The sequence below is a fragment of the Sorex araneus genome, chromosome 3 (assembly GCF_027595985.1).
Source record: "Sorex araneus isolate mSorAra2 chromosome 3, mSorAra2.pri, whole genome shotgun sequence".
Taxonomy (NCBI): Eukaryota; Metazoa; Chordata; class Mammalia; order Eulipotyphla; family Soricidae; genus Sorex; species Sorex araneus.
The window spans coordinates 29,696,407-29,709,985 of NC_073304.1; the positions used below are offsets into that span (position 1 = coordinate 29,696,407).

The following is a 13,579-nucleotide window of genomic DNA, read 5'->3' on the forward strand; positions in this document are numbered from 1 at the left end:
CACCAAGCTATGCTCAGGGTTTATTCCTGGCAGTCACTGGGGAACCATATAGGATGCTGTGGATTAAACCTGGGTTGGTCATATGGGATGCCAGGGATGGAAGCCGGGTCTGGTAGTACTCAGGGATTTTACTGGCTCTGCACTCAGGAATTACTCTTGGTGATGCTTGAGGGACCATATGGATGCCAGGGATGGAACTCAGGTCTGCAGTATGTAAGGCAAGTGCCTTACCTGCTGTACTATCATTTTGGCCTCCTGACCTTTTATTAGGACAATAGCATTTACTTCTCACAAATTAACTCCATAATTCCTCCATCTTTCATTAAAGTTGTGAACTTGACTACATTTTTCTATCTACACATTCATTCCTGCTCAGTTTTCAATTATTAGAGATCTTAAAAATTTCAATTATAAAATAAAAAATTAGGAAAGCATTTTGAGATTAAATTTATTATCTCATGAGTAAAAGTAATACTATAATCTGTGATTTTTACAAGAAAAAAAAAGTACTCACCATTACCACCAAAGATATGAATATCCAGTTGCTCACAAAGGTACATTACAAATGTATTCACCTGAGGCAGGAGACCAATGAAAAACACTACTGGGAAACAAAGTGTGAACACTATAGGAGGAAAGAAAAAGATATTTAAAATAAAATACCATATCTTCTAGTCACTTAAGAACAAACGAAAAGTCCAAAAATAATATAAATCCCAGGTGATTATTAAAAAAAGCATTTAGGGACCCTCTGCGCCTAAAGACTTTGATTCCAGAGACCTAATACATTTGGGCATCCAGCGCAGCTTCTTACAGCAATGCACTGGGACTGTGAGATGGGTTATGCAATTTCTGGCAGAATTTTCCTGGACTTTATACAGAAATCCAAAACCTTCACATCTCTTAATTGTCAGCAATGTGAAATGGTTCCTTTTTAGCAGGTCTGACTTGGGGGGAAACTCCAAATAATAACAGTGAGTTTTTTGTTGAAATATTGAAGGTAATCAAAGTAGCAGCCATTTCTCTGGACTGTGAACTAAGCAACAGCCCCACGCCGGCCGAGAAGAGGAAATATTCCTCTTTTCCGGTTGTTTCCCATTTTCGGGGAGAAACACGGTGTGGTGTCCACCATACTATGAGGTGCGGGAAGGGGGATGAGGGAGAAAAAAAAGGAAAAGGAAAAAGGGGAAAAAAAAGAGCTATGTACTTGGAGCAGTGGGGCTGCATATCTCCTCATTCTCAGCAATGGAAAACTAATTATCAAATGCTTCGTTGGCAGTAGGGCTGTCTTTCCTGGGGGGAAACTCCAATAACAATACTGAGTTTTATGTTGAATTATGGAATGTAATCAAGGTAAAGAGAAAATGAAGTGAAATTCATCAGTTATGCAGTTGGGGGTGGGGGGGGGCGGGAGGTATACTGGGGTTTTTGGTGGTGGAATATGGGCACTGGTGAAGGGATGGGTGTTTGAATATTGTATAACTGAGACATAATCCTGAGAACTTTGTAACTTTCTACATGGTGATTCAATAAAAAAATAATAATAATAAAATAAAATAAAATATCTCACAAACAAAAATAAATAAATAAATAAATAAATTACAGTGAATAAACAAAAAAAATAAAAGAGGCATTTAAAATTACTTCTCTCTACATAATTGCTTCGGTATTAAACAATGTTTTCAATTAGAAAGACTAGCTTCAAAAATTATTTCAACTATTTTAAACAATATTTCAATCATTATACACAATTATTTCAACTGTGAAGTAGTTTCAGAGGAAGTACTCCATTGCATCTGCCTCAAGAACAGAATATTACATTTGCTTATCATTAACTTTTCCATCACAATAACACTATAGTTTTGCTCCTTACTAAGGCCAAACTTGGTGGTGATAAGGTGAGGCAACTGTATACCAAAGCCATGATGTCAACACCACTGCAGACATATTACCTTAACTGTAATACTGTTTTAAAAATGATGCTTCTCGACATAAGTGAACCCATTTGTATATATGCCAATGTTAAGATCTGAGATACTTTTAAGAGAACTCACCTATAACTAAATCCCTGGCTGAAATAAGCACCAGCGGATTGGTGAACGTTATTCCATAGAGTTTGAACTTGGTTGTGGTAAGGTTTCTGCTCCCATAATCCAAGAGCCAAATAAGACCACAACATATACAGAAGTAAACTGGTCTGCTGTAGGCAATGATCCGATTATGACCCTGAAAATGACAGTTTTTAAAAGTCAGTTTAGTTACTTTTAAACATCACAACCTGCTGCTCAGATCTTCAGTGGCTTATATTCTATGAATTAAACGCAGTTCCACCTAGGGTCAGAGAAGTGGCACCAAGGGCTAACGAGAGTGGCAAGCTTGGGTGAGGCCCTGAGAGTGACACCCAGACAGTCTGACCTCCTGAGCACATTGCTGAGTCCAAGCCCCAAACTCGCAAGGCACACATCACTGGGCCCGGAGTGGCCACGAGTGGACCTTGGGTGCCTGAACTCTGCTGGGGAGCTACACTGACAAGAAAGACACACACACACAAAACCCAGACACAACTTCCACATGTCCTTACTCTATAAAAGGATTCTTAGAAAATAGTAAAACACAATTGTTACTATTAGTAAAACGAAGCTGAACAAAAATAATTTGCCCCTTAAGTTTTGTCCATGCACTCTTATAATTAAATATTCTATTTTGGTGAGTATTAAATAATACTCTATTATTAGATGTTCTATCATATTCAATAAAGGGGAGCATAAACTGTTCTTATGGTCTGTCTTTTTAACTACTTTAAGGAGAGGCCATTTACTTTTTTCCATTAAATACTCCAGCATGAGGGTTGGGGAGACAGTATACCAGGTAAGGTGCTTGCCTTGCAGATGGCCAAGCTGGGCTTGATCCCCGGCAGCATATACCATCCCCTGAGCACAAAGCCAGCTGGAAGCTCTCGGCATAGAGGGCTTACAGGTATGGCCACAAAACCAAAATAGATACTCTGGGGTGCGGTCTGAAAGCTGATGGTACCTCTCACAGTAAATAGTGTTAGACAGCCAATTCTTTTGCTAAAATCACAAAGGAAGCTGGGAGGTAATACAGGGCTAAACGCACATGCCTTGCATGTGGCTGAGTCTGTTTCAATCCCTGGCACCACATGGTCCACGACCATCACCAGATGTAGCCCTGGACACCCTGAGCACCACTGGGCTAGCCTGAGTAAGAGTTGTGGGGCTGGAGCAGCACCACATCCTTGGGCCCTGCACTGACCCATGAGGTCTGGTCAACAGAGAATCACATGGAAGGGCCCCCTGGTCTCCAGATCAACCCCTCCTCAAAGTGAATATATATTAAATAAGACCAGTAAAATCACAAAATAAGTAATAAGGCTTTCAATCTCCTTGACAGTCACAGGTCTAAAGAACAGATCAATGTATCACTTCTTTATTCTTGCTCCTAATTACTTAAGAAAAATAATGTAAAACTTTTCCTACTCAAAGTTCTGTTTTTCAATACTTACTCATGACCAATATTTCAAAATTATTTAATACCTAGTCAAAAAATCATAAGTTTAATTACATATGTCTAATTCATTGATAACCTGCTCCTAAAATATGTTGCAGCACATCAAGTTTTTAGTTAGTTGCCCATATACATACAAAGTTATAAAGCTATGCTTCCAAAATTTATGTAGTATTGTAAATCAGTAGAAAATTTTTTTAAAAATTGAATAAAAATAAGGCTGCTAACCCAGAGTCACTGAAAGTGTGCCAATTGCTTTTCTCTTAAAAACAACAACCCCAAAACCTACTGTGCTGATTTTTAATGGATTTAGAGTCCACATTTGCAATATCCTTTAATTTTATGCAAATAAAATCACCCATATTTCTTACAGCGAGTCAAAATTGAGATGAGACATCAGTAACAAACATTTCAATTAATCTAACATAAAAAAAAAAGGCTTTGATGAATGTCAAGTCACAGGCATGTTGGAGCAACTCACATGTCTAGGAGAAGAGGAGTCTGGTTGAACACTCTGAAAATGAAACAGAGAGACAGATTATTCTCCTGAAATCCTGGTACTTTTACAATAAATGCTCAACATGCATGAAGTAATTTCAAGATTCCACACCTAACAAATGATTATATTAATTGTGTTGAAACACTGATACATCAACTACAGACACTGGTGTCTTTTTTTTTTTTTTTTTGAGGGAGGGGTGGTTTGGGCCATACTGGCCTTACTCCTATATGGTGCCAAGACTGAATCCAGTTAGGCCACGTGCAAGGTTAAGTGCCCTACCCACTGTACTCATTCCAGCCCCATCTTTCCTGGCTCTTAAATCTACTGTGGTTAATAATTTGCATCTAGCTTAACATTTCTGAAATGGCATATGAGAGATCAATCCATTCTACAGCTCAATTCTTTACTACACAAATGTATGATGGTAGAATTGCTCACGTGACATTATTGCACTTAGAAAATGCACAAAATATGGGTTCATAAGTTTTATAGTTCTGTCAACAAAGTCCAAGCATACTACATAATTTAGTGATATTGTATTGAATATGTCTTCTGAATTTTCACATCAAAAGTATTGATTATGTTAAGCTCTACTCCTTAAAATACTTGATCAACTTTCCACAAAATGTTCAAAAGAAATTCTTAACCACCCAAATTATGGCTTTTCTACTAAATTACAATCAATTTCTAGTAACATTAATCAAGAAATTTCTGTAGAATAGCCTATCACATCCATTAATTCTACAATGGATCAAACACACTGAGTCTGGGGTACAAGGCCCTTCATTGGATATGGAATCAGGTCATTAAATTCTTTCAATTCCAGCAAATTCCCTAAAAATGTGTCTCAGGGGGGCTGGAAAGAAAGTAAACAAGGAAAGGCCTTGAATTCAACTAACCCTAGTTTGAATCCCAGGCACCACATTTGGTCTCCCAAATACTACTAATGGATCACTCCTGAGCACAAAGCCAGGAAAAGTCCAGGAGCATCACAGGTGTTCATCCCAATCCCCCACGCCCCCCACACCCAATAAATAAACAATGATTATAGAAGTTTGTGTTCCAGCCTTATTTCTGTTTATGACATTCTTCTTCTAATCAACTGAAACCTTTAAAATTCAGTCTTATTGGTTAAAGAAACTTTGGTACATCGACACAATGGAATACTATACAGCTGTTAGGAGAGAGGAAGTTATTAAATTTGCTTAAAAGTGGATGGTCATGGATAGTATCATGCTAAGTGAAATGAGTCAGAAAGAGAGGGACAGACACAGAAGGACTACATTCCTTTGTGTAATATAAAATACCATAATATGAGACTGACAACAAGGACAGTAGAGACAAGGGCTAGGAATATTGCTTTGTAGTTGGAAGCCTGCCTCATGAGCTGGGGGAGAAGCAGCTGGAATAGAGAAGGGATCACAAAGTATTGACCATCATTGGATGGTTGGAGGGATCATTCGGGATGGGAGATGTGTGCTGGAAGTAGATAAAGGACCAAATGTGATAGCCTCTCAGTATCTGTATTGAAAACCATAATGCCCCAAAGTAGAGAGAGTATGGGGGAAATTGTCTGCCACAGAGGCAGGGAAATGGTGAGAGGGGGTGGAGGAATACTAGGGACATTTGTGGTGGAAAGTAGTGCACTTGGTGGAGGGATGGGTGTTTGATCAATGTATGACTAAAACTCAAACATAAAAGCTTTGTAACTGTATCTCATGGTGATTCGATTAAAAAATAATAACAAAATTCAGTCTTCTTTTTTTAACCTTTTCTGTATTTGAAAGTACATTCAAATTATTAGACATAATGTGACAAGGGTTACAATCAATGTGAGTTTTTGAAGACATAAAAAGGATAGATGAGATGGTCAAAATAGAAAGCAAGAACAAAGGTCAATATTTTAAACATAGAATCACCAAATTTAGTCCAATGAATTTTGTTAGTGTTTTTAGGCATTGAAAACAAGAAGTAGAGGCTTTAAGATCATGAGTCTGTATATTACTACCAAAAGCAAAGGAAAGAAAACTATTAAAACATGATGATATGCTATTTCTTAAATGTCTGCTAAATATAGAGCGCTAAAATGTATGAAGTTGAAGACTTCAAAATATCAAACTGGACAAAATTTATATTTAGGAGCAGCAAAAATCTAATAAAAAGATGACATCACTGACAGCGATTACAAACTGAAAAGGACAAGTGAAGCTCTCTTCTAACAATTTATGGGATTTCTCATTAAATAAGAAGTGATCAAAAGAAGAAGCATTGACAAAGGAAAACCGACTTGTTTGAGAAGCAGGATAACCATCAGGGTAGCATAAAGTGGAGAATAGGGCCAGTGATGTGACCTTAGTGGTGGAATTAAAGCCTCGCATGTGTGAGGCTTGGTTCTGACCCATGGCACCTCATGCTCCTCACTTCTGTACTAGCACCGCTGGGTGTAGTTCTGGTGGCCCCCAAGCACCTCCGGGCCCCAAGTACTGCCAAGGTGAAGCACCCAGACAAATGACATAAAGTCACAGAATAAAGAGGTTAACAAATACAAGATAGCATTCATGGGGATAAAATGATGTGTCACTCAGAGAAAGAAGTGAAAGAAAAGAACTGTGAGACCAGCAATAGCCACAAAAGTCTCAGCATAGCAATGAGTAAAGAACGTATGGATGGGTCTTGGTGAACACAGGTATCTATACATACACAGAAAAATTTTTTTAAAAGCTGACAGCGTAAAGCTTTTTAAAAAAAATTTTTTATCAGTGAATCACTGTGAGGAACAGTTACATACTTACAAACTTCTGTGCTTGCCTTTCAGTCATACAATGGTCGGGTGCCCATCCCTCCACCAGTGCCCATTTTCCACCACCAATGGTCCCAGCGTCCCTACCACCACCCCCATTCTGTCCTCCCCCCACCCCACCCCACCTCTGTGGCAGGGCATTCCCTTTTCTCTCTCTCTCTCTCCTTTTGGGTGTGTGGTTTGCAGTAGAGGTATTAAGTGGCCATTATGTTCGGTCTATAGTCTACTTGCAACCCGCATCTCCCATCCCGAACGGGCCCTCCTAGCACCCTTTACTTGGTGGTTCCTTCTCTATCTGAGCTGCCTTTCCCCCCAGTATGACAGCATAAAGCTTAAATAACTAAACTTAGAAATGTACCTGTCAGGAGGGCAGTCGGGGAGGAGGAGAAAACCTGGGAACCCTGGTGGAGGGAAGCTGACACTGGTGGTGGGATTAGTGCAGCAATATTCTATGTCCAAAATTCAACTATGAATAACTCTATAAATCATGGTGCTTTAATAATTTTTTTAAAAGCTGATGGTATGGAAAAAGAGACTAGATATGATGGGAGAACCGGGTTTTTCATTTTATATAGTAAACAAATAGCCGAAATAAGCAAGGGTAGCGACTGGCTAAGAAAGGTACAGAAAACAGCCTATGTTAGACACAGATTTTTGAAAAAAATGCAAAAAAAGCCTGTTATTGGGTTCTCCCATTTGGGAAAATTTTCAAGTAAATAACATTTACTTGAATAATTTACTTACTTGTAGATAAGTATTTTACAGCTTTTGAAATATTATTCAACGTGTACACTATTAAAACAGCAGCAAAGTGACACCAATCTCTTATAAAAATATAAATGTTAGTTTTGATATTTTTATATCTAGCAATGATAATTTTTAATAAATTTTATCTACATATAAAACAGAAGACAAAATATAGGCAAATGCTAAATTTAACAACAGTTATTTCAAGAATGTAAACTCTAAACTACAATACTCAATTTTTTTTTTTTTTTTTTGCTTTTTGGGTCACACCTGGCGATGCACAGGGGTTAGTCCTGGCTCTGCACTCAGGAATTACCCCTGGCCATGCTCAGGGGACCATGTGGGATGCTGGGATTTGAACCCGGGTTGGCCGCGTGCAAGGCAAACGCCCTACTCGCTGTGCTATCTCTCCAGCCCCAATACTCAAATATTTTTAATAGAGGTAATTTAAACTAGAAATGTAACAGCAAGCTTTTCATACCATTTAAAAAGTTTATATGCCCATTGTCTTCCACACCTAATAGATAATGTCCAAAAAAATACATGTGAAAATTAGCACTGCACTGCAGCACTGTCACCCTGTTGTTTATCGATTTGCTCGAGAAGGAATCAGTAACATCTCTATTGTGAGACTTGTTACTGTTTTTGGCATATCGAATACGCCATGGGTAGCTTGCCAGGCTCTGCCATTTGGGTGGGATACTCTAGGTAGCTTGCCGGGCTCTCTGAGAGGAACGGGGGAATTGAACCCAGGTCAGCCGTGTGGAAGGCAAATGCCCCACCCACTGTGCTACTGGTCCAGTCCATGTATTATTATAATTCAGTGTGTGATATGAAACCTTCTGTCTTATAACACAATATTATTCTGTAGTCTGAAAAAAAAGGGAAATGCTGGTACCTTAAGCAGTGAGTACTGACAGCTGGCTATCACCAGGCAAAACTGGAACACCCAGATGTCTCGGAAGAAGCCTTGTATGAGAAGAACCGATCCCAAAAATGCCACAAGAATAGCCAAGATGACAGCTAATATATTTTCCAGGATCTCACGATTTCTGAAGATTAAAAGGAAATGTATGAGTAAAATTTATAAGTGAATCACCAAATAAGAAACTAATCAGCACAAAATAGATGTTAATAAGAAGCTCATGTTACACCTACAGTTTTGGAAATAATTTGAGTAAGAATGGATTACACTGATTTGGAGGAGGAGGGCTGGTAATGGGAGGCTAACAACAAACCATGTTCAGGGTTTACTACTGGCTCTACACTCAAGGATCATTCCCTCATGGGACCATGTGGTACCAGGGATCAAAACTAAGTTGGCTACGTGAAAGGCAAATGCCCTACCCAGTATACTAAGTCTCTATCCTCCGAGCTTGGATTGTATTGAAAAAGAAATTCATTTGAAAATTACAAATTGAAGCAAGCTATAGTGAATTGTAAAATTCTAATTATAATATATAGTATGAATTTAATTTATATTTTAATGTATACTAAAATTTTTTTACCTAACATCTGCTCTTTTAGATATCACTTTGTTGTAAAATAATTAACTGACTTGAGTGTCAAATAATGTATATATACATGTATATGTAAGTTTTTAATAGATTAAAGAATTAAAATCTGGATAAATTAAACTTATATTTTATATTCGAAAGACAAAATAAGACTGGAAAGATACGCTTAACGGGTTGGAGTGAATGCCTAGCAAAGATGAAGCTCCGTTTGATCTCTGGAACCAAATGAACCCCCAGCACACCCCAGTGTGGCCAGAGCACCACCACAGTACCAACCCAAGCACTGAATTATCTGGCTGGCACAGACCCCAGTACCCTGAGCAATGCTGGCAAGTTCCTTCTGACCCTAGAAGCCACGCCCCTGCCCACAAATTTATGACAAAATCAAAACACATTTTCCAACATGATAAACAAGTGAAAAAAAGTAGGTTACTATACATAATTCACTTACAAATAAATCTACGTAGATCCTTATTACATCATATTCTCACCTATCAAACAGAGCTAAAAGTGTGAGTCTGTCAAAGTTAACGCCGATCCAGAGCTGCGGCAGGATCCAAAAGCGGTAATAGTGTTTGACCTTTTGGGCGGCTTCTTCTGTTGGGCCGTAAGTAGCCGCCAAGTCAGGACTTAGATCAATGTCTTGTTGCTCCAACAAATCTGTATCTATGGTCAACAGTCTGTTCAATCGAATCTGAGGAAGAGAGAGCTAAAAGAAAGTCAGCATTGGAAAGGCTTAAAATAGTGAAATCATGCTCCCAGGGTTACTTAGTCTGCATGCAGATTATCAAAGCCCCCTCAATCCTTTATGCTAGTCTACCTTTGGTGGAGATTTCATCATCACGAGAAACCATAGAAAGTAACAGCATAAAATTAACAGAACAGAGAAAACTCATCAACAGGGCCCTTGGAAAATCCCAGGAAAAGTGTTTGAAATCAGCATCTTATGATTATGTAGCTAGTAAATGAATTAACATCATTTATAGGGTGTAGGAAAATAGCTCAAGGATCAGGGGTGCATGACTTTCTAACTTCAATAGCTACATCTTGATAGGAAAGATAAGTGTTGCCTATTTAAAAGTTTCCCACTATTTATTTCATATGGCATATATTTAGTATTATATGGTTACAAAGTCTCACATAAACCTATTAGTATATAAATAACTAAAAATTCTGCACAAAATCCTTAATATGCAAAGTAAAGTTTTAAAATGGCATGATTTAAAATGGTCTAACCAGATATATGGCAATATGGTGTTGATAAGTAATGAACCTTTACATACCCTCAAAAGCATATTTAGAGATTCATAAGTAGCTGATTAAATATCTGGGTTTTTTGGTGGTGGCGGTAGGCGGGGAGGAGGGGGTGGTCAAAGGATTTACAAAAAAAATCCACTATGGAACAGCAAAAATAATTTCACTATAATTTTCCACAAAAACTGACTTTTTGTAACTTCTTCAAGATTTTCTGATAGGCATAGATGCGTAATCTGGAAAGGTATTATTTATAAAGTAAAGTAAAAACCTACCACATCATGTGGATAAAATCGAACTGAGGTAGAACTGGATACATGAGAATCCGTATCACTAAAATAAAATGAGAAACACTTTAGGGAATAGTTCGTGAATTAGTAGAAAGAAAAATAAATCCTTTACAACTAGGTGATAATTACACTGCTTTCACTTTTCCATAAAAACTCTTAATATGCAACATAGCATTTTCTTAGACCTGTGATTAAGAATACAAGGACTCTGGGTTAGAATATCTACTCAAAACCTTTTTCTCAAATGAGATTTTGTATAAATTATCCAATCTTTCATACCTCAGTTTCCTCAACAGTAACATGCTAATGTCACTATTATGAGATTCTTACAAAAAATATTTGAGTTCAATCAACACATTACCTAGAATGATAATCAATTTAAGCTATAATAATATAGAACACATCAATTCATTTTCCACAGTTCAGTCAAGATTTCAAAACTTGAGACCACATCATATTTATGACAGAAGAAACTGTTCTTGAATATATTAACACACTGACACCAATGCCACAATTCTGTTAATTAAACCACATTTAAGTGTGAGCCACTGGTGGTATGCATTGGTATCAACATATTAAATATCCACTGCTCCACCCCCTATTAGTTCAACTATTATGAAAACATCCAGCCCTCCAATTTAATCATTTTTAACAGGGTAAATTCTGAAACTTAACTAAAAGAACTCAGAGTATAGTGCGTAAATATTTTGTTTTTACAACATGCTAAGTGACTACATGAGTCCACTGCTTTAAATGTCCCTCAAAACCTGAGAAACTAAGCAAACTACCCACAGAGATGTGACATTTCAATAGGAATGACCTATTGTTAAATGGAAATCCAAAAATAATCATGACTCTTGTAAACAACAAAAAAACTAATAAATCAATAATTAAATTCAAAGCAACAACCTGAATAGATGAACATGATTAAAAACTTTAAAACAAAATATTAATATTTTATAACGGATTATATTCTAGACACAAGATTTCAAATATTTTTATTCACTTTTCTTGTAAATGCCCATTATCTTATTCTAAAACTGAATGTTTAGACATCTGACTCTTATTTAAGTAATTCTACCCACTTGCAGCAGTTAGACAAGTTTTAAAATAAAAGTAAAGTTGCTCATTTAAAAACAATGTGACATTCGGAGCCGGATTATAGCTCAGTGGGTAGGGTATTTGCCTTGTATGGGGCAAACCCAGGTTTGATTACACCAAGACGAATGATGACTTGTGTAAATATTCGATCTGAACTGGTTTGTGTAAATATTATTCTAATAAGCTTTTTACATATGTGTATTAGACATATCTTGCATGCTTTTTACACATATGAACATACGTAACAAGATCTACAGCTTAATTTGAATGGTGGGAAATCATGGGGCTGGGGCTAGGACAAGAGTCCTTTGCTTGCCTTTCATATGGTGAACTTGCTTTGAGCCTCACTTCTGTGTATGTCCCCTGAGTACCACCCTCTGAGCACAGAGCAAGAAGTAGTCCCTGAGTCTCACTAAGTGTAACCCAACCCTCCCCTCCTCACCCTTCCTCCCACAAAAAAAAACCCATGGGAAATCAGCCCCACTAATATCAGTTACAGAGGGAAGTCTACACTTAATATTTTTAAATACAGACTAGCTTTTTGTTTTAAAAGGTTTTCTTTCTTTCGCAGCAAGAAAAAAAATCCACTTTCAAGATTCTTTGAAGACAAATGCAGTATGACAATACAGTATGATAAATTACGTTAATTTGGAAATATTTTCAAGCTACCACCTCAAGACCAAAAGTTATGAGCATGGAAAAGATAGACAATTACAAACAATGTCCATATAGTACACATACCAGATATTAGATGCTCTTCTTGCTGCTGGTTCAAAATTCACAAGTGACATATCACAGCCACCAGTCTCATAAAGTGTAGAAGAGAACTTACCTAGCAAATAAATGAGTTTTTTAGAAAAGCATTAGAATACTCAGAATATTTCCTACATATACACTAAATTCTAAATGTCTTATAATTTTTTAATACACTGTAAACCTTTCCCCAAAAATATTTTTAAAACAACAATCTGTATGTAATTCAATAAGATGTTAAATGAAAAGGAATACTGGACACGGAGGCAAAATGCCGACATACATAATCAGACATTCAACGTAAGAGATTTAAAGGCCTGGGGATGTAGCCTGCCTCATGCCTCCTATGTGTGAGGCCAAGTTCACTGCCTGGCACAGCAAAAAAAAAAACAAAACTAAAAATAGGTTATTTTTTTTTTGGTTAGCTTTGTCAGCTTTTCCTCCCAGCACAGTCTCCATTCAAGCAACCCTACAAATGAACTTAGTATTACTGAAAAGTCACTTGACCACAATTTGGGAAATACATGTGGTCATTTGGAAAGCAGCTTATGCTTCAAGGTGACCCAAATTACAGGACAATAAATTTACATGTTTATCCTCAGAGTTTTGTTCTGATCTTTAAGAAATGCAAAATGTCAAGATGAACTTTGAGGAAATTCAATAGACTGAATGCAACATAGCAATGTGGCTGATAATTAAATTACAGGTTTAATAAACATCAGTTATATGATTCTGGATCTGAAGAAGTTCAATAGACTGCAGCATAGCAATGTGGCTTATAATTATAGTACTTAGTAAATGTTACCAGTTATATGATTCTATAACACTCTAGAAAGGGGGGACATCATTTTCTATAGCCAAATATTTACCAAACTGATGAAAGGTTTAGTATTATATTGTTTGTAAATACATAGAGACTTAAAATAAAACATTGTAAAAGTTATTTTTGATCATGGAATTTAAAAATAAAAGTGTATCTTCACTTTTCCCACTGATGGTGACAGAACATAAATAAGTGAAGATAAATTTCCAGATGAGAAATGACAAAAGGTTTAATGTTCTACAACCATTCGGGTCAAATCAATGCTAC

General features: G+C 37.0%; 1 protein-coding gene across 6 annotated transcripts in view; it reads right to left on the reverse strand.

Moving 5' to 3' along the window:
- Positions 1–13,579, reverse strand: part of PCNX1 (pecanex 1) — a 158,725-nt gene that overhangs the window by 49,487 nt on the left and 95,659 nt on the right. For 4 of the 6 annotated variants that reach the window (XM_055130034.1, XM_055130032.1, XM_055130031.1 and 1 more), the window contains 7 exons: positions 12,478–12,568; positions 10,621–10,678; positions 9,583–9,800; positions 8,473–8,626; positions 4,007–4,039; positions 2,055–2,226; positions 515–625 (listed from right to left, as the gene is read on the reverse strand). In XM_055130034.1, the coding sequence (XP_054986009.1) occupies positions 515–625; positions 2,055–2,226; positions 4,007–4,039; positions 8,473–8,626; positions 9,583–9,800; positions 10,621–10,678; positions 12,478–12,568 (837 nt within the window). The remainder of the gene's footprint in view (positions 1–514; positions 626–2,054; positions 2,227–4,006; positions 4,040–8,472; positions 8,627–9,582; positions 9,801–10,620; positions 10,679–12,477; positions 12,569–13,579) is intronic. The other 2 variants (XM_055130035.1, XM_055130033.1) reach the window with 1 other exon arrangement.